The following is a 22,536-nucleotide window of genomic DNA, read 5'->3' as shown; positions in this document are numbered from 1 at the left end:
CCAAACAAACAAAAACTGAAGGAATTTGTCACCACTAAACCAGCCCTACAAGAGATCCTAAGGGGGACCCTGTGAGACAAAGTACCAGAGACATCACTACAAGCATAAAACATACAGACATCACAATGACTCTAAACCCATATCTTTCTATAATAACACTGAATGTAAATGGATTAAATGCACCAACCAAAAGACATAGGGTATCAGAATGGATAAAAAAACAAGACCCATCTATTTGCTGTCTACAAGAGACTCATTTTAGACCTGAGGACACCTTTAGATTGAGAGTGAGGGGATGGAGAACTATTTATCATGCTACTGGAAGCCAAAAGAAAGCTGGAGTAGCCATACTTATATCAGACAAACTAGACTTTAAATTAAAGGCTGTAACAAGAGATGAAGAAGGACATTATATAATAGTGACAGGGTCTATCCATCAGGAAGAGCTAACAATTATAAATGTCTATGCGCCGAATACCGGAGCGCCCAAATATATAAAACAATTACTCATAAACACAAGCAACCTTATTGATAAGAATGTGGTAATTGCAGGGGACTTTAACACCCCACTTACAGAAATGGATAGATCATCCAGACACACGGTCAATAAAGAAACAAGGGCCCTGAATGAGACATTGGATCAGATGGACTTGACAGATATATTTAGAACTCTGCATCCCAAAGCAACAGAATATACTTTCTTCTCGAGTGCACATGGAACATTCTCCAAGATAGATCATATACTGGGTCACAAAACAGCCCTTCATAAGTTTACAAGAATTGAAATCATACCATGCATACTTTCAGACCACAATGCTATGAAGCTTGAAATCAACCACAGAAAAGAGTCTGGAAAACCTCCAAAAGCATGGAGGTTAAAGAACACCCTACTAACGAATGAGTGGGTCAACCAGGCAATTCGAGAAGAAATTAAAAAATATATGGAAACAAACGAAAATGAAAATACAACAATCCAAATGCTTTGGGACGCAGCAAAGGCAGTCCTGAGAGGAAAATACATTGCAATCCAGGCCTATCTCAAGAAACAAGAAAAATCCCAAATACAAAATCTAACAGCACACCTAAAAGAAATAGAAGCAGAACAGCAAAGGCAGCCTAAACCCAGCAGAAGAAGAGAAATAATAAAGATCAGAGCAGAAATAAACAATATAGAATCTAAAAAAACTGTAGAGCAGATCAACGAAACCAAGAGTTGGTTTTTTGAAAAAATAAACAAAATTGACAAACCTCTAGCCAGGCTTCTCAAAAAGAAACGGGAGATGACCCAAATAGATAAAATCATGAATGAAAATGGAATTATTACAACCAATCCCTCAGAGATACAAACAATCATCAGGGAATACTATGAAAAATTATATGGCAACAAATTGGACAACCTGGAAGAAATGGACAAATTCCTGAACACCCACACTCTTCCAAAACTCAATCAGGAGGAAATAGAAAGCTTGAACAGACCCATAACCAGTGAAGAAATTGAATCGGTTATCAAAAATCTCCCAACAAATAAGAGTCCAGGACCAGATGGCTTCCCAGGGGAGTTCTACCAGACGTTTAAAGCAGAGATAATACCTATCCTTCTCAAGCTATTCCAAGAAATAGAAAGGGAAGGAAAATTTCCAGACTCATTCTATGAAGCCAGTATTACTTTGATTCCTAAACCAGACAGAGACCCAGTAAAAAAAGAGAACTACAGGCCAATATCCCTGATGAATACGGATGCCAAAATTCTCAATAAGATACTAGCAAATCGAATTCAACGGCATATAAAAAGAATTGTTCACCATGATCAAGTGGGATTCATTCCTGGGATGCAGGGCTGGTTCAACATTCGCAAATCAATCAACGTGATACATCACATTAACAAAAAAAAAAAGAGAAGAACCATATGATCCTGTCAATCGATGCAGAAAAGGCCTTTGACAAAATCCAGCACCCTTTCTTAATAAAAACCCTTGAGAAAGTCGGGATAGAAGGAACATACTTAAAGATCATAAAAGCCATTTATGAAAAGCCCACAGCTAACATCATCCTCAACGGGGAAAAACTGAGAGCTTTTTCCCTGAGATCAGGAACACGACAGGGATGCCCACTCTCACCGCTGTTTAACATAGTGCTGGAAGTTCTAGCATCAGCAATCAGACAACAAAAGGAAATCAAAGGCATCCAAATTGGCAAAGATGAAGTCAAGCTTTCGCTTTTTGCAGATGACATGATATTATACGTGGAAAATCCGACAGACTCCACCAAGAGTCTGCTAGAACTGATACATGAATTCATCAAAGTTGCAGGATACAAAATCAATGTACAGAAATCAGTTGCATTCTTATACACTAACAATGAAGTAACAGAAAGACAAATAAGGAAACTGATCCCATTCACAATTGCACCAAGAAGCATAAAATACCTAGGAATAAATCTAACCAAAGATGTAAAGGATCTGTATGCTGAAAACTATAGAAAGCTTATGAAGGTAATTGAAGAAGATTTAAAGAAATGGAAAGACATTCCCTGCTCATGGATTGGAAGAATAAATATTGTCAAAATGTCAATACTACCCAAAGCTATCTACACATTCAATGCAATCCCAATCAAAATTGCACCAGCATTCTTCTCGAAACTAGAACAAGCAATCCTAAAATTCATATGGAACCACAAAAGGCCCCAAATAGCCAAAGTAATTTTGAAGAAGAAGACCAAAGCAGGAGGCATCACAATCCCAGACTTTAGCCTCTACTACAAAGCTGTCATCATCAAGACAGCATGGTATTGGCACAAAAACAGACACATAGACCAATGGAATAGAATAGAAACCCCAGAACTAGACCCACAAACGTATGGCCAACTCATCTTTGACAAAGCAGGAAAGAACATCCAATGGAAAAAAGACAGTCTCTTTAACAAATGGTGCTGGGAGAACTGGACAGCAACATGCAGAAGATTGAAACTAGACCACTTCCTCACACCATTCACAAAAATAAACTCAAAATGGATAAAGGACCTGAATGTGAGACAGGAAACCATCAAAACCTTAGAGGAGAAAGCAGGAAAAGACCTCTCTGACCTCAGCCGTAGCAATCTCTTACTCGACACATCCCCAAAGGCAAGGGAATTAAAAGCAAAAGTGAATGACTGGGACCTTATGAAGGTAAAAAGCTTCTGCACAGCAAAGGAAACAACCAACAAAACTAAAAGGCAACCAACGGAATGGGAAAAGATATTTGCAAATGACATATCGGACAAAGGGCTAGTATCCAAAATCTATAAAGAGCTCACCAAACTCCACACCCAAAAAACAAATAACCCAGTGAAGAAATGGGCAGAAAACATGAATAGACACTTCTCTAAAGAAGACATCCGGATGGCCAACAGGCACATGAAAAGATGCTCAACATCGCTCCTCATCAGGGAAATACAAATCAAAACCACACTCAGATATCACCTCACGCCAGTCAGAGTGGCCAAAATGAACAAATCAGGAGACTCTAGATGCTGGAGAGGATGTGGAGAAACGGGAACCCTCTTGCACTGTTGGTGGGAATGCAAATTGGTGCAGCCACTCTGGAAAGCAGTGTGGAGGTTCCTCAGAAAATTAAAAATAGACCTACCCTATGACCCAGCAATAGCACTGCTAGGAATTTATCCAAGGGACACAGGAGTACTGATGCATAGGGGCACTTGTACCCCAATGTTCATAGCAGCACTCTCAACAATAGCCAAATTATGGAAAGAGCCTAAATGTCCATGAACTGATGAATGGATAAAGAAATTGTGGTTTATATACACTATGGAATACTACGTGGCAATGAGAAAAAATGAAATATGGCCTTTTGTAGCAACGTGGATGGAACTGGAGAGTGTGATGCTAAGTGAAATAAGCCATACAGAGAAAGACAGATACCATATGGTTTCACTCTTATGTGGATCCTGAGAAACTTAACAGGAACCCATGGGGGAGGGGAAGGAAAAAAAAAAAGAGGTTAGAGTGGGAGAGAGCCAAAGCATAAGAGACTGTTGAGAACTGAGAACAAACTAAGGGTTGATGGGGGGTGGGAGGGAGGAGAGGGTGGGTGATGGGTATTGAGGAGGGCACCTTTTGGGATGAGCACTGGGTGTTGTATGGAAACCAATTTGACAATAAATTTCATATATAAATAAAAAAAAATAAATAAATACTATTGGAATTAGGATTCAAAAACTATAGGAAAATGTATTTTCCTACAAAATTGTTAATCTTAGGGCTGTGAAATAAGAACAGAGTTGAGAAAATATATTTTCTTTCTTTTCTTTTACTATTTTACTTTTAAGTAACCTCTACACCCGACATGGTGCTTAAACTCATAACTGCAAGATCAAGAGTCACATGTTCCACTGACTGAGCCAGCCAGGTGCCCCGAGCAAACACATTTTCAAAAAAAGGTTTCTCAAAATGCAAGTTAAGTTCATACCCTGAAATGTATGATGACTAGGGTAAAGAAATGAGGAATTTTCATGGTACATTTAAACACAATATTTTCTTTGCAAAGATACATACTTGAGTGCATTCTCAGAGCTGCCTGACAAGATAACATCATTTTAATTTTGAAAACATATAACAAGAATAAAGACACTTCCTTTGATATATTGAAATTGCATTAACAGTTCCTCTTCCCACTTCTCACACACACACACACACACACACACACACACACACACACACACATTTACAAAGGGAGATTTAGAATATTAGGCTTAATAGTGCCTGGTCACTAAATAAATAAGTACATTGCCTTGCAACTGATATTGTAATAAGCAACTGCAATGTTTTCAGTATATAACACATACTGGGATACACAGATTTAAACAAAACACACTTCCCTATAGCACAAACTGAAAAGCTATAACAGAAATTGAAAATACAGGAACAAGAAATAACAAACTCTTGATTGATACGTTTTCTAGAGAGGTAATAAATTACATGATGGAATGCATGCGTGAGTGTTGCATGTGCAAATTTGGCCACAAACTGATTAAAGTGAACATCTAATTAAATTTATAACAAATTACCAAGATCCCAATTCTGTTTGGCATATTTAAAATGAAAGAGTTCATTTAAAAACCTGGCTGAGGAGCACCTGGCTGGCTCAGTCAGAAGAGTATGTGACTCTTGATCTTGGGGTTGTAAATTTGAGCCCCACCTTGAGTGTTAGAGATTACTAAAAATAAATAAATAAACTTAAAAAAAACATGGCTGAAATGATTAAGGTAAAGGCAAAGTATATGTATGCAGCAATGGTGATGGAGGGTGGGAGTGAGGAAGAAGTAAAATCAAGAAATTGGGGTGGGTGGAGAGGCAGGTGGAGAGGGACTTTCTGAGAAACTTTTTAAAAGTTAGTGAAGCTATGAAAATAGTACAAGTTTATAATAAAAACAGAGTAAGTGTTGGAAAATTTGGTTCTTAATGTGTATGTATTATAATGTGTGTTGATAAGAAGAAATAGTAAATAACTGCTTTTAATTGGTTTAAGAGACAGAAAACCCTTTGGAGAAAAGTTAAGTACCTAAAAGCGGTAAGTAGCACCCATATAACAATTTATACTTTAGAAAATGCTTTAAATAATTATTATGGTAACTTGGCCTAGCACTGCCTAGCACATACTTAACACTTAATACTTGAAACTGAACAGAAGCACATTTCAATTAGTTAAAATTGTTAAATTTCAAATATTGTAAAGAATTTTTTTGGTACAGGATTTCACTAAGTATCTAAAGTTTGAAGAACTGCAATGAAAGGGATGACTGTCTTTCCCACTTGTGTTTTGTCTTTGATCTGATACACTTCCAAGATGCATAATTATGTGGGATATGGGTTAAGGATGGGGCTAGAAATCAAACACAATAAATGTGTGGTCAAGTACAGAGGTAAAAAGGAGAAACAAACAAACAAACAAACAAACAAAAAACAATAAGCAGGCCAAATCATTTGTGTTCTTAATGGGTTGCCTGCTATGTATCAGTCAGATCTCAGCTAAATTTTCTCTTTAAGCACAGGATGAATAGTCATAAAGTTGCTTCAAAAATATTAATAGATGATGAAGGGAATACATTTTAAACTATTTCCCAAATTGTGTTTAAAATACCCCTGAGACTATATTTTTTTTAAGGCAAAATCTTAAGGAATGCATCCCCAGTGAAAACACAATTGTTTTAAATTCCATTGTGTAGGGGAAAGGCTAGTTCTATACCTTGGGATTTGATTTCATCTGTTGCTGTTTCTGGCACATTGCTGCTGGTGTCTAATGCAGAGCTGCTTGGTACGCTCTGTGAACTCTGAAAAGAGAAAAGAAATCCCAATTGTAAAATGAGTTACTTTTCTTCAAAGTTGCATCAACCCTCCCAATTAAAGAATGCAGATAAATGACTTATAGGAGTTACCAGACATACGTTTGATTTTTCTAGGATTTAATGCTGTGTATTAGAAGCAAAGACTGCTTACTGCATTGATAAGATAAAATACATTGGTTCAACATGTCATCCCATCTTTCTATGGCTAACAAAGTGATATGCAAAGAATATTATTTCAGATGTACATTAATCTTCAAATTATACAATACTTTCTAGAAACAATATTTGAGACCACTGCAAGATGAAAGTGGACTTTTGAAAATGCTACTGTTTTCTTCTACTATTAGAATCATCTTCTACGTTTGTGGTAGAAAGAAAAATATTTCATCTTAATTGAAATTAAAGGTTAGTTTTATGAATAAATGGTGGAAAAATCATTTTTTGTACTCATGTTGATGTAGTGTTAAAAGAACGATAACAATATTTTTAAGACTCATATTATTGAACTTAATGGTGAATCCATATAACTATTTTCTTTTTTTTTAAGATTTTTTAAAGTTTATTTATTTTTGAGAGACAGAGAGAGAGAGAGAGAGAGAGAGAGAGAGAGAGAGGAAGGGGCAGAGAGGAGAGAGAGAATCCCAAGCAGAATCTGCAGTCAGCGCAGTCAGATGCAGGGCTCCAACTCATGAACCATGAAATCATGACCTGAGCCGAAATCAAGAGTCAGAGGCTTAACCAACTGAGTCACCCAGGAACCCCATATAACTGTTTTCGATCGCATCCCTTTTTCTATAGAATATTCTTCCTCATTGAAGTCTTGTATTCAAATAAACACAAAGTTACTTAAATTATTAATATGGAAATTATATTTTCAGAATGAATAATGAAGTTATCCTAAAAACTGGTGGGTTTTATACTTGGGGTAATGGTTCTGACCTTAGAATGCAACCTTTATTTATCTATAACTTGTAATAGCTTTTCACAAATAATTTATCTGTCCACAGACACTTCCTGCAACTGTCTCAGATGAGTCAGCTTAATGGTTAACATGAATTTGCTCATTTCCATTTGGCATTTTATTTATCCTTTTGGACATCCACATCTTTTCCTTCCTTTTGTAAAAAAAATTTTTTTTGAGAGAGCAAGAGGATGGGTGGGGGAGTGGCAGAGGAAGAGGGCAAGAGAATCTTAAGGAGGCTTCATGCACAGTGAGGAGCCTGATGCAGAGCTCAGTCTCTCAACATGAGATCATGACCTGAGGTGAAATAGAGTCTGATGCTTAACTGACTGAGGCACCCAGGCACCCCTCTTTTCCTTTTTCATAAGAAAATTAATTTGACCAGTGTATTCTCCAGCATTAACATCTGATTATTTATGAAAACTCTACCTCAGTAGGGACTTTCACTTCAGTTGCTTCCTGTTTCCTTTCTTTCTCTTCTTTTCCATTTTCCTGAAATGGAAACAGTATTAGTTAAGTGGGATCCAAAAGAAGCTAAAGATAAAACTAACATCTTAAACTCTAGTATAGCAAACTTTTTATGTAAAAAAATTTACATAATGGGCAAACATCATACCAAATAAAATCACACAAAGTAGCCATATTAAAAAATCAAACAAGGGGCGCCTGGGTGGCTCAGTCGGTTAAGCGGCGACTTCGGCTCAGGTCACAATCTCGCGGTCCGTGAGTTCGAGCCCCACGTCGGGCTCTGTGCTGACAGCTCAGAGCCTGGAGCCTGTTTCAGATTCTGTGTCTCCCTCTCTCTGACCCTCCCCTGTTCATGCTCTGTCTCTCCCTGTCTCAAAAATAAATAAAAAGTTAAAAAATTAAAAAAAAATTTCAAACAATAACAGACATATTATAAATGCCAACCAACTAGAAGGTTACTGTAACCCAACTATTATTTGAACCCCTTTTTCCAGCACTTTTGTCATGACCTGAGGCAGAATACTTCAACTAAAAAGAGAAGTAAGTAAATGACAAAATACGATCTTGCATCTCAATTTTCTCAAGAATGTTAAATCTCAAATCCTCTTATAATTAAATGGTTAGAAATCTATGTAAGCCAAGTACCTGAACAGGTTTGGATCCCTCTTGAGATGCTGGCTCACTCATCTGGACCACTAAAAGGTATCATCAAATAGTAGGGAACACTATTATCAGACCAATATTAATAACAGAAAGAAAATATTAAACAACAAAAAGTACTGTGGGAGACCAAAGTCACTCCCAACCCCCACTGCATCCTACCATTCTATTGAATGGTACTAAGTTCTCAACTGCTAAACTTTTCAAACTGTACTACTGTTACTGCTGTTGTTACTGCCCAAACCTAGATTAATACTAGGCTAGTGCCCAGGGAGGCAGGAAAGCTCAACCATAACAATCACCACCATTATCATTTTAAGAAAGAAACACACACACACACACACACACACACACACACACACACAGCAGCAGCAGCAGCAGCAGCAGCAGCAGCAGCAGCAGCAGCAACAGTAATGCAAGTGAAGTTTTAAAAACATTATTATCATCATGGGGCACCTGGGTGGGTCAGTCCGTTAAGCGTCCCGACTTCGGCTCAGGTCACGATCTCACGGCTTGTGAGATCGAGCCCCATGTTCAGCTCTGTGCTGACATTCAGAGCCTGGAGCCTGTTTCAGATTCTGTATCTCCCTCTTTCTCTGTCCCTCGCCTGCTCACATTCTGTCTTCCTCTCTCTCAAAAAAAAAAAATAAACACAAAAATTAAAAAAATTTTTTGAAATATTATTATCATCCTTAATAATTTTTGAAATAACAAGATTAGGTGAAGTGAAACTCTGATGGCTACCCAATTCATCACGTATGAAAGGCATACAGATATTAGAATAATAATCTCACTACAAAGCATTTTTCTGAGTGGGGAGTTCTGAGAGGAATGTGATTTATCTTGCTTATTTATTCATATTAAGGAATTAAAGTGGATAATTATCTGATGCTTACTTCATTGCAAATGACTACAGTAATCAAAATTACTGCTGTGCCAAAAATCATTTAAGAATTTGTGTATATTTAGGCTAGGTGCTATGTAAAAAGTAAATTTTATATACACGGCCTTTGCCTCTAGGACAGTTATAATCTAGGGACTATTTAATTTAAAATGGTTTCTTTAAACTATGCTAGAGTATTTGCATGTCTTTTTATCAACACATGTTCTAGCAGAATAAACCAGAAGTACTGCCTTTGGAGACAACAGATTCCAGCACTTAAGAATAGCTGCCTCAAAGCCTTTTTGAAGCAGTTCATAAATAAGTAATATAAAATAGATTTCTTTGGTAGGTCCCAATTGTACATTCTCACAGCCTGCTTTCTTTGCTTATGGTGTCCATCTCCTGAAATTACTAGAAGCTCCCTTCCATTTCTTTTAAAATCAGGGTTTTTTTGATGCACCCAGATAAATTCAATGCAATAAACCTTTATTGGGTGCCTTCTATATGCAAGCATTGGGGTTAAAAAAGATAAATGAGACCTGTGCTCAGGGAGACAGGAAAACTTCCTTTGAAGAGTTCCTAGTTTAGTGATGAAAAAAAGGATTTATAGGTGCAGTTCAATCTGCACAGTGCAAAAGCAGAGGTGTTAAGGAACACATAGGAGTAAGCAATTAATTTTCCCAGGGAGTTCAGGGAAGTTTTCATAGAAAGATTTCTAAACTGGATTTTAAAGGACTAGTAAGAAATTTTTGTGTAAAGGAGTGGGGAAGGGTATTTGAGGCAGAAGGAACAATACACACTAGGGTATAAAAGTTCAGGAAGTGAAGCATTCATGTACAGAGCTTAGTTATATAAAAGAAAATAGCAGAAGATGAGGCTAAAGAGGTAACTTTTCAGGGCACCTGGATGGCTCAGTCGGTTAAGCATTCAACTTCAGCTCAGGTCAAGATCTCATGGTGCATGAGTGCGAGCCCTGCTTTGAGCTCTGTGCTGACAGCTCAGAGCCTGGAGCCTGCTTCAGATTCTGTGTCTCCCTCTCTCTCTGCCCCTCCCCCACTCACACCCTGTCTCTCAAAAATGAATAAATGTTTTTAAAAAAATTGTTAAGGTAACTTTTCAGTCTATAATGTTTATTCATGTGAAATCAAGGAGGATGGACTTTACTCTGTGCTTTTTAAGCACAGGACAGATGTGATCAAATTGGTGTTTTTAAAAAGTTAACTCTGCCAGCAATGACTAGAATTATGAAGGATGGGGGGAGGGTGCACAGAATGAAGGTAAATTTTGCACCTGTTAAATGTTGCATGTTTCAATGCCCCTCACTCTACTTTCTGCTAGACATTGCCAATACCCTAACTACATCCCTTCAGCTTCACTTTTCAGTACATACGAATGGTCTCTGACTGCAAGCACCTGCAATTCTGTCTGAGGGCTTGTGCCAGTCCAAATGTGGGATGGCAAGAAGTGCCTGAGAGTTGATATCTTCTAGGAGAAGCCCTCAGCCAGTGATGAATAGGAAGCTGCATAGAGTCCCATGGGTGGAACATTTCTGTCTCCCAGAGTTCCCCAATGGGATAGAGCCTCAGTTGCCTCAGTGAAACCTGCCTAATAGTACAGGCTTCCCTCACTTTCCTGTATTACTTCCCTACTCCCTTGCCATTGTTTCCTGGAACCACCTCCCAAATGAACTTACATTTAACTCCTTGGATCAAGGTCTGTTCTGAAGGAACCTAAACTAAAACAGATATGATCATCAGGATTGGGGGCAAAGTTGGATCTAAAGAGAAAAAGAGAAATAGTTAAGGTTCACTGAGTGTTTTTTCATATTTATAAGGTTGAATGGATCATGATGCCATTAAATGAAATATGGAAAGGAGAGGAAAACAGGTTAGAGGAATGATAAGAGTTTGAGTTTGTAGGTGTTAACACATTTAAGATACCTGCTCAATAGTCTGATAGAAGTTTGCAGGCAGTAAGAATCTTAATGCCACTGAAATATATTGTGACTAAAATATATTGTAGGACGTTATGCAGAATCAAGTCCATTGGATAATGATAGAAGCACTGTCCAGTCTGAAGTATTAATTTGCATTTTAGTTACCCACAGTGCACAGCATTATTCACACCTCACACACCCCATTCATGAGATTCCAGAGTCATCCTACTTAGATTGTCAGCTCTGAGTCTGGGTTTTTGTGAATCTGGTAAGGCCCTTTCACATGCACTCCCAATAGATTTATAAATTGGTGAATTGCAGCATTTGACATCTTGATTGACAAGACTGTCAGTCATAGATGAAAGGGTAGCTAGTTATCCTTGAGGAAGAGGTTTCTCAGTATAAGAAAGTAATCATACACAATTCTGATTTGTCAGACTAATAGAAGATAAGCAGTATCATATAGCTGGATTTCATGAGTCTGAAATCCCTGGGTACTGACAGAAAGATGCATTTGCAGGAAGATGCTAGTGGAGCTCACCCAATACGAGAATCTTCTAGGAGATGAAAAAAAAAAAAAAGCTAAGGATAAACCCTTGCTGATGAACACTTAAAGGTAAGGCTAAGAAAGAAAAGCTAGTGTAAGATAGAGATAACTGCTGAGAATGGCAGGAGACTCCTGCAGCTATTGACCTGCATGCTGCGGGCTTGACTCTCATTACCAGCTTCTACTGCTGGGCATATGCCATGGCAAGCTCCTGCAGTCCCACAGGTATATGCCAACAGCCAACATCTGTATAGCTGTTGATGGGTCTGAACTGAACCCTAACCCCTGTCATTGGTCTGAACAGCCCCTCTCACTTGCAGTTAACCCTATGGTTGTACATCTGCAAGACACCAGCCTCAACTCCCATCACTGGTCTCCCCTGACAAATGCATGACTACAGCTGGCCCCAATGGTTACACATGTACACACTGACAACCAGGGCCCCTGCAGGTGCCTGTGTGCCTGCAGTTGGCCCCAGCCTCTGCTGAAGGACCTAGCCTTCACCACTGCACATCTGCCTGCAACTGGCCCCTGCAGCCACCCCCCTCAACTAGCCCCATAGCTAGGAGGGTGCACACCACTGGCTATGGTCACCATCACTGTCTGGCATGTCCCTAGCCACTAGACTGGAGATGCCATTAAAGAATCCAACAGTCCTTGCAGACATTGTGGACTGCCTACAGCTCTCACAAAGGATCATGTAACTGACGTTATGGACCACAGCTTTTGGAGCCAATGAGACACCATGCCACCTCCACCCATCCCCATCTACAGATGCTACATGCCCTCACACTTGGTATCCTGCAGTACTAGACCATGGGTCACAGCATGTGCCAAAATGCCCCCAACCACAGGTGAAAGTCTTTCCTCACCAAACTCATTCCATAAAATCTGGAAGAGACAACTGCTTCTTCAAATGCACAAACACCTATGAAGGTGACAGGGATCACAAAGAATCAGGGAAACATGACACCACTAAAGGAATGTAGTAAACTTCTAGTAATGGACCCCAAAGAAGTAAAGATTCATAAACTACCTAACAAAGAATTCAAAATAATTGTATTAAAGATGCTCAGAGTGCTAACAGAGAACACAGATAAACAATTTGATGAAATAAGAAAAATAGAAGAATGAAATGATAAATTCCACAAAGAGAAATATAAAAAAGAACACCAGAAATTTCAGAGCTGGAGAATACAAGGACTGAAATGATGAATTCAAAAAAAGAGCTTCAATAGCAGATGAGACCAAGCAGAAGAAAGTTAGTAAATCTGAATACAGATTATTTTATTGAAGTATAGTTGACACACAATGTGACATTAGTTTCAAGTGTACAACATAGTAATTTGACAAGTCTGTACATTATGCTATGCTCACCACAGGTATAGCTATCATCTGTTACCATAAAATACTATCACAATACCACTGACTATATTCTCTATGTTGTACCTTTAATTCCTGTGACTTATTCATTCCATAACCGGAAGACTGTATTTCCCACTCCCTTCACCTATTTTGCCCATCCCTCAATATCCTCCCCCTGAAAACCATCTCTTTGTTCTCTATATTTATTAGTTGTTTCTGCTTCTTGTTTGTTTGGGGTTGTTTGTTTGTTTGTTTTTTAGATTCCACGTGTAAGTAAAATCATACGGTATCTGTCTTTCTCTGACTTACTTCATTTAGTGTAATATCCTCCAGGTCCATCCATGTTGTCACATATGGCAAGACCTCATTCTTTTTTATGGCTGAATGATATTCGTGTGTGTGTGTGTGTGTGTGTGTGTGTGTGTGTGTGTGTGTGTATGGACATCTTTGTCCATTCATCTGTCAATGGGTGCTTGGGTTGCTTTCACACCTTGGCTTTTGTATATAATGCTGCAATAAGCATAGGGGTGCATACTTCTCCTTGAATTAGTGTTTTCATTTTCTTTGTGTAAATACTCAGTAGGAACACAGATCATTTGAAATGATCCAGTCAGAGAAAAGCAAAGGGGAAAAAAATGAAGGGGAATGAAGAAATCCTATGGGATTGATGGGACACCATTAAGAGAAACAACCTATGTATTATGAGAATCTAAGGATAGAGAGAAAGGGGCAGAAAGCTTATTTTAAAAAAATATGCCTGAGAACTTCCCAAATCTGGGGGCATATTTGCACATTCAAGTTCATGAAGTTGCAAACAAATTCAACCCAAAGAGATCTTCCCCAGGACACGTTATAATAAAACTTTCAAAAACCAAAGACAAAGATAAATCTTGAAAGCAGCAATAAAAAGAAGTGTGCTACTTATAAAGGAACTCCATAAGACTATCAGTGGATTTCTTAGCAGAAGCCTTAAAGGCCAGAAGAGAGTGGGGTGATATACTTTAAGTAACCAAGAATACTCTATCTGGTAAAGTTTTCAGAAATGAAGGAGAGACAAAGTCTTTCCCAGTCAAACAAAAGCTGAGGTTAGTTCACCACCACTAGAACTGCCTTATAAGAAACGATGAAAGGAGTTCTTCAAGCAGGCATGAAGAGACACTAATTAGTAACATGGAAACATGAAAATATAAAACATATTGATAAATTTAATTATATAGTCAAATTCAGAATATTCCAATACTGTAATCTGGTAGTGTGTTAATCAGTTAATCAGTATAAAGGTTAAAGGACACAAGTATTATAAATAACTATGGCTACAATATTTGCTAATGGATATATAATATAAGAAGATGTAAATTGTGGCCTCAAAAACAAAATGGGAGGGGTGCCTGGGTGGCTCACTCAGTTAAATGTCAGACTCTTGATTTTGGCTCAGGTCATGATCTCATGGTTCATGAACTCAAGCCTCACATCGGGCTCTGTGCTGACAGCGTGGAGCCTGCTTGGGATTCTCTCTCTCTGTCTCTCTCTGCGCCCCTGCCCAAATAAATAAATTTTTTTAAATGGGAGGGTAAAAGGGTAGACTCTTTGTCTGTAACTGAAATTAAATTGTTATCTGCTTAAAATACACTGTTGTATCTATAAGATGTTTTATGTAAGCCCCATGGTAACCACAAAGCAAAAATTCACAGTAGATGCACAAAAGATAAAAAGAATGCAATCAAAGCATACCACTATGGAAAATCATCAGCTCACAAAGGAAGGTGGTAAGAGAGGAAGAAGGCAACAAAGAACTATGAAACAGCCAGAAAACAATTAACAAGATGACATGATTAAGTTCTTCCCTATCAATAATTACTCTAAATTCATATGGATTAAATTTTCCATCAAAATGCAGAGTGGCTGGATGGATGAAAAACAAGACCCAACTACGTGCTGCCTAAACAAGAGACTCACATCAGCTTTAAGGACACACATAGGCTCAAAGTGAAGGGATAGAAAAAAGATATCACATGCAAGTGAAACCAAAATAGAGGAGAGGTAGCTATATTTACATCAGACAAAATAGACTTTAAGCCAGAAGCTGCAACAAGAAACAAAGAAAGTCATTATAGAATGATAAAGGGGTCAATTCATCAAGAATTATGGGTTTCAGTGTTAACTGAATTCACATCCCAGCCAAGTTACTCATGTGAAAATTGGGGCACTGATTGGGAAGAAGGACCTCATTCCAAATTTCCAAGATTTAGTGGAACTAGGACACTAATAATCTCAAACTCCTGAGTCACTCTAGCCTCTCTTGCAAATGGAGGCAGTTTGTCCTCCTGTATTTGTGGAGACTAGCCTTCACTAAATTGAAAACCTTGTAAAAATCTCATCTGAGGCAACTGCCTTGGTAGGGACTCCCATTTTCCTGAAGATTCACCACAACCACCTCTTACTTCTAGTAGACTCATAACTACAGTCAGATGTTCAAATGCCCCAGCAGGGCAAATACAAAGTCTGACCAGGAGGAAATAGCTTTTACAGCAAAAGACTCTCAGGATTTGCATATATAGTGACAAAAATCCAGGGAATATGTGACAGTATACTATAAGGGAGTTAAAGCAAGGAGCACAGAATATAATGTTGAGTTGGTTAGAATTTATTAATATGGGTACACTTATCAGACATTAAGGATTTAATGTTCTAGCATCTACAGCTGTAAGTGATGCTAACCATTTATTTGGTAAACTCACTGAAACTTGGACTCCACAGTGGCCTGTGTTTTAAATTGAGATACTGGAACATCCCTGGCATCGTGTAGGAAGAAATCCAAAGACTTAGGAAGACAGGAATGTTGGAGTATATTTATCACATATTGGCTTGCACATCCACTCCCTCCAAGTATATCCTCTGAGAGGATTCTGGGAACATCCCCTTACCAACGCACTGAAAATTATATTAGTGAGTGGGAGTATTTACATCCTTGAAAAGCTCTATAGTGGCTTTCTTCTGTAGGTTAGGCATGTGGGATGACCCATTTCCGAGTAGCAGAAGTTAAACATTACTGTTTAACCACCAAAGACAAAGCAGGCACATTTACTATAAAGAGAAGTAGAAATATAGGGGCACCTGTGTGGCTCAGTCAGTTGGGCATCCGATTCAGCTCAGGTCATGATCTGACAGTACATGAGTTCGAGTTCCGCATCGGGCTCTGTGTTAACAGCTCAGAGCCTGGAGCCTGCTTCAGATTCTGTGTCTCCCTCTCTCTGCCCCTCCCCTGCTCATGTTCTCTCTCTCTCTCTCTCTCTCTCTCTCTCTCTCTCTCTCTCTCAAAACTAAGTAAACATTTTTTAAAAGAGAGAAGTAGAAATATAGTGGTAATCAGATGCTTTTTTGACCCTCACCGATCTTTGTGGCTAAATGATTATGATGGTTGTAGGAATAAAATAGATGACCAGCCTACTGAAATGTTGGTCACCAACATTTAGTATAAAAAATCCATATATGGTGGCCAAAAATATGACTTTAGTCACCACAGTAGAGAGTTCTGACCTCTTACCAGTTACCAGGCCTAAGCCCCATAACTGAAGGCAAGGTTGCATCCCCTTAAAGGAGGCTACTGTAGCACTGCCATTAGTATATACTGAAAATCTTCCTCCAAGTCTTCTTTACAAGGAGCTGTGGCCATCTCCTAAAATGACTGTGTGCCAGGGAAAAAGAAATATTCATGTTTTTCAGGGATTTCTAAACATTGGCACTAAATTGATGTTAGTTCCTGGGGACTCTAAATGCCATGCAGCCCACCAGTTTAAGTGTGGGCTTTGTGGTTCACAGGTGAGAAACTGAGTCTCTCTCTCTCTTTATGGAACAGCTTAGGATCATTTAATTACAGTTCTCAGAACCCTTGTTTAGGGGCTTATGAGTATAGAGGTTGCTGCTAGTTCCTGGTTGCTAGAAATCTCCAGTCCTCTACAGTTAAGGGGACTTGTCCAAGTGGAGGTTAGTGCCTCATACTCCACAGCCAATGTTGTAGCTGACTCTGGGCTGGTGGGGGTTGTAGAGTCATGAAAGAGTGGGGAAGAATATGTGGGGGTCTAAGAACATGGCTGTGGTATTCCTAGAGTTGCTACATAAACAACTGTAATTGCCTGTATCTTGTTTAAGAAGGCATTGTATGCTAGAAGACAAAAAAAAAAAATGTTACAATAGCACCACAAAGAGGGTAAAGAGGATGGTCTGGTGAGAATCCAGAAACTTCTGGAGGACACCTGAATCTTCACACTGATCTTTCTCCATTCTGACATCTGCATGGACATGGAAGACTTTGCTTGCTGGGATGTCTAGCAAAGTAATTCTGAACTGCACATGGCCCAACATGAGGGTCTCAGGAAGAAGTATTGCTGCAATGCCCATGGCCTGACTTGGGGTCCTTTAAGATTAGCACAATTTCTCCCAGTGGTGATGAGGAGTTTGAACACAGTTGAATTGGGGTCAATTGGTGAGTTAGGTCTTTGAGGTCGTAGCTGAGTATTAATCTTGATGATGCATTGACCACCACCTGGTTTCCCTAAGGGAAAGAAATCTAAAGGGATTTTTGCCTTTACAAAAAAAGGCAGAAAGTAAAAATAGCATTCAGCATTTGTTTTGAGGCAAGTCATTATAGAGGCAGCATGCATCCTAAGCTCCTTCCCAGGAGCCACACTCAGCAGCTCAGCATTCAGCAACCGTAGCTTTGAACTGTGTCTGAAGCATCTGTGCTTTATCTCGACATATATTGTGCATCAATTAACAAGATGTGTCCTGAGGAAACAGAAAAGCCTAAAAGAGTTGATTTTTGGGGGTCTAGGAATGTTCAAAATTTTTTGCCATATAAATAAATGGTAATTACTTCTTTGCTTTATGTCATTCTGGCTTGCAGAAGGTTTCACAGGAATGTCATATTTTCAGACAGTGGGGAAAACCTGTACTTCCTTCACTTGGCTTCCAAGATAACAATACTTGAGTTTTTCTTTCACTTCCCTAGTCGTTTTTTATGTCTCTCCTGTTGGTTATTCTTCTTTACTTAGAGTTCTAATATTGGAGTTCTCCCAGAGCTTAGTCCTTGCACCTTCCTTTTATTTTTTAAAAGTTTTTAATTCCAGTTAGTTCACAGTGTGATTTTAGTTTCAGGTGTACAATAAAATGAATCAACAATTCCATACATCACCCAGTACTCATCACAACAAGTGCATTCCTTAATCCCTATCACCTATTTAACCCATTCCCCACCCCACAATCCCCCCGAGAAATTGAGTCTTAACTCAAGTTTGAATCAGTGGATTAAGTAAATCCACAGAACCACTCTATAGTGATTTCATAAGTTCCTGTGTGTATAATTAGAATAGATACATGGTAACTGGCAGAATTTTCAGTTTAGAATTCCAGATCAGAATTTCTGATCGTGAAATAAGGAGGCTTATAGTATGAAGGGTCAAGTTGTAGCCCTTGGAAATTCCCCTCCCCCACATATACATATACCAGGAGAGTAAACAAAAAATATTGTTTTCCTGGGATGACAGAATGGGGATTTACAGAGGTTAGTAACACCAATAAAGATTTGAAAGCAGCAGGGAGTGATGAAACCTATCTCACGCCAACTTAAACTTGCCCGTTCGGTCTGTGAAGAAGGTGGATGGATTTTGGAGAATGTAGATTATTATAAATTTAATCAGGTGATGTCTGCCTGCAATTGCAGCTGCTTTCTGCATGTAGTATCTTTACTGGAGCAAATCAATGTACCCCCTGCTACCTGGTATGCAGCTATTGACCTAGCAAATGCTTATTTCTCCATACAAATTGGTAGAGAACACCAGAAGCTATTGGCTTTTACTAGGCAAAGCCAACAATGTAACTTCACTGTCTTGCCCCAGGGCTATGACAGTTCTCCTTCTCTCTACCATGATGTACTCCACAGAGATTTTGAGCATCTTGACCTTCCAATCAGCATTGACTTGGTCCACTACATTGATGACATTATACTCATTGGATATGAGGCGCAGGAAGAAGCAAGGTCTTTAACTATCTTTATGAGATATATGCAAACCAGAGGATGAAAGATAAACCCCATTTCTGGTACCAGTTTTCACATCAGTCAAATGCCAGTTACTACATCATTATCTCAGCTCTCAACTCACCCTTTTGTATTATTCTTTGATGCTGGAGCTGGGACTCTGAAAACCACATTTCTTTGCCTTGCCAGGTGGTCCTGTTAAGCTCTGTTAACTGGTGGCACCAGAGGGAGAACCCAAGACTGTGGGAGGGCAAGAGAATTGTTCCTTCCTGTCTACCTCAAGACTGCCTCCTATAGCCTTTTGGTTTCGGTGTGCTTTATGCCAGCAATGGTTCTTCATCCTGGTAGCAGCAGGCCCTTTCTGCAGCAACAACTGAATCCAGTTTGTAGTTTTTCTACAGTTTTGTACATTTCATTGACTCAAAGACATCAACACCAGCCAGCCATTGTTCCTGCCTTAGAGGTCTGAGTCCCACAGAATCCCTCCTCTAAGCTCAGGGACACCGACACCAACTGAGCAGCATCTTCTCATACATCTGAGTTTCAACTGAGGGGTCACTCCTCTGTTTGTAAGTTTCTTCCTTTGCTTCATTTTTTTTCCCCCAGCTCTAGATGTGGTAACATTTGCTCCCTCTATAATACCTTGGATTTCTCTTTTTAGCTTTGTAGTCACTTTCTTCACTTTATATCTGGGTAACAATTCTTGTTAAATTATGTATTCATGGCACAAAAACAGACACTCAGATCAATGGAACAGAATAGAGAACACAGAAATGGACCCACAAACATATGGCCAACTAATCTCTGACAAAGTAGGAAAGAACATCCAATGGAATAAAGACAGTCTCTTCAGCAAGTGGTGCGGGGAAAACTGGACAGCGTCATGCAGAAGAATGAACTCAGATTACTTTCTTACACCATACACAAAAATAAACTCAAAATGGATGAAAGACCTAAATGTAAGACAGGAAGCCATCAAAATCCTCAAGGAGAATGCAGGCAAAAACCTCTTTGATCTTGGCCGCAGCAGCTTCTTATTCAACACGCCTCCAGAGGCGAGGGAAACAAAAGCAAAAATGAACTAGTGGGACCTCATCAAAACAAAAAGCTTCTGCACAGAGAAGAAACAATCAGCAGAACTAAAAGGCAACTGACAGAATGGGAGAAGATATTTACAAATGACATATCAGATAAAGGGTTGGTATCCAGAATCTATAAAGAACTTATCAAATTCAACACCCAAAAAACAAATAATCCAGTGAAGAAATGGGCAAAAGACATGAATAGACACTTCTCCAAAGAAGACATCCAGATGGCCAACCAACACATGAAAACATGCTCAACATCACTCATCATCAGGGAAATACAAATCAAAACCACAGTGAGACACCACCTCACACCTGTCAGAATGGCAAACATTAACAACTCAGGCAACAACAGATGTTGGCGAGGATGCGGAGAAAGAGGATCTCTTTTGCATTGTTGGTGGCAATGCAAGCTGGTGCAGCCACTCTGGAAAACAGTATGGAGGTGCCTCAAAAAACTAAAAATAGAACTATCCTATGACCCAGCAATTGCACTACTAGGCATTTATCCAAGGGATACAGGTGTGCTGTTTCGAAGGGACACATGCACCCCCATGTTTATAGCAGCACTATCAACAATAGCCAAAGTATGGAAAGAGCCCAAATGTCCATCAGTGGATGAATGGATAAAGAAGATGTGGTATATATATACACAATAGAGTATTACTCAGCAATCAAAAAGAATGGAATCTTGCCATTTGCAACTATGTGGATGGAACTAGAGGGTATTATGCTAAGTGAAATTAGTCAGAGAAAGACAATCATACGACTTCACTCATATGAGGACTTTAAGACACAGAACAGATGAACATAAGGGAAGGGAAGCAAAAATAATATAAAAACAGGGAGGGGACAAAACATAAGAGACTCTTAAATATGAGGAACAAACAGAGGGTTATTGGAGGGGTAGTAGGAGGAATTGGTAAGAAGCATTAAGGAATCTACTCCTGAAATCATTGTTGCACTATATGCTAACTAATTTAGATGTAAATTAAAAAAATAAAATTAAAAAATTATCTATTCAAATAACTGGTATGATTTCCATTTCCTATATGGACATTATCGAAGTTAGTAACAAATTATTAAAGTTTAAGAAAAATTACAACCAGGTGAAGGCAATACATGACTCGTTCATACTCTAGCTATTATATATTCCACCTGTACTAATTAATTTATAGTCATGTTACTTTGTAATATAATCACTTCAAATGTAAGGAATTGAATTATTAAAAACAGAAAGTATGATTTCTTTTTCCCCGTTTTAACCAGCTTAGCTATATAAACCATAGTCTTTTAAGTGACACACTTCATTTAGTATATAATAAATGAGTTACAGGTGTACCGCAAGATAGTTACCTATCCAGCCCTATGAGGGCCTGAAAGGACTGGAGTCATTGGTGCCTCTACATAATTCACCCCTGGCCAAAAGCAATTTGTTCAAAGGATTCTCAGAGAGTAGCCCAAAATAACCAGAGACTGATGATCCACTCTAGTGTCCCCCATGGTCCCATAGGAAGCAAGCATAATTAAGAATTTGCTTTATTAAAGCAAGTATCCTTTAATAAAAAAGCAAAGCCAAGGAGTATTCTACTACCAGGGCATCACCTTCCAAAGCCAGTTGCAGTGAGTATTGCTGCTTGTCATAAACACTGAGCCTTAGAGCTGCTGGAAGAGTGCATGTTCCAGGTACCCAAGGGGCAGGACTCACAGCCTAAGGTGTGGCCAGGAAACACAGGGAGGCCTGCCAGATACTCCTTATGGACTCAACCCCCAATATCTCTCTTCCTATATATTGAATTCTTCCTTTTCTTCATGGCTGATATGCCCTTTTAGTTACATACAAATTAGCTGCAGGATTTCCATTTTAATAACATAGTCATACTCTGCAAATTAGAGTTTGACCATTATTTTGTAATATATAATTGATATGAAAAAGTGGATTATGAAACCAGTCATGTTATCATAAGATATTGCCACCTTACATTTGCCAGTAGGAAAAAAGTAAGAGTGATTAGAGTCAAATATAATTTATACTTGTAACTTTTTAATTGTTGTGAAAATTATTTTAAATTTATCACTTAGTTGCATGAATTATATTCTCATCAATAATGACTAACAAGTGATCATTGTTGAATTGTCTTGTTCAGGAATTATGTGCAGTCATTTCAATCATAAGACTCTACATTTCTTGTGAGACTAGTTTAGTGGTGAGCAACTCCTTTAACTTTTGTTTATCTGGGAAAATCTTTATCTCT

General features: G+C 38.7%; 1 protein-coding gene across 1 annotated transcript in view; it reads right to left on the bottom strand.

The window, feature by feature from the left end:
• Positions 1-22,536, bottom strand: part of EFCAB5 (EF-hand calcium binding domain 5) — a 218,896-nt gene that overhangs the window by 185,571 nt on the left and 10,789 nt on the right. The window contains exons 3-6 of the mRNA XM_040455093.1: positions 11,008-11,091; positions 8,417-8,466; positions 7,733-7,795; positions 6,243-6,327 (exon numbers count right to left, since the gene is read on the bottom strand). Coding sequence (XP_040311027.1) covers positions 6,243-6,327; positions 7,733-7,795; positions 8,417-8,458 — 190 coding nt within the window. The 5' untranslated portion in view covers positions 8,459-8,466; positions 11,008-11,091. The remainder of the gene's footprint in view (positions 1-6,242; positions 6,328-7,732; positions 7,796-8,416; positions 8,467-11,007; positions 11,092-22,536) is intronic.

Source organism: Herpailurus yagouaroundi, unplaced genomic scaffold (genome assembly GCF_014898765.1).
Source record: "Herpailurus yagouaroundi ecotype Mexico unplaced genomic scaffold, PumYag 215, whole genome shotgun sequence".
NCBI classification, from domain to species: domain Eukaryota; kingdom Metazoa; phylum Chordata; class Mammalia; order Carnivora; family Felidae; genus Herpailurus; species Herpailurus yagouaroundi.
This window is presented reverse-complemented; position numbering and strand designations above follow the sequence as displayed.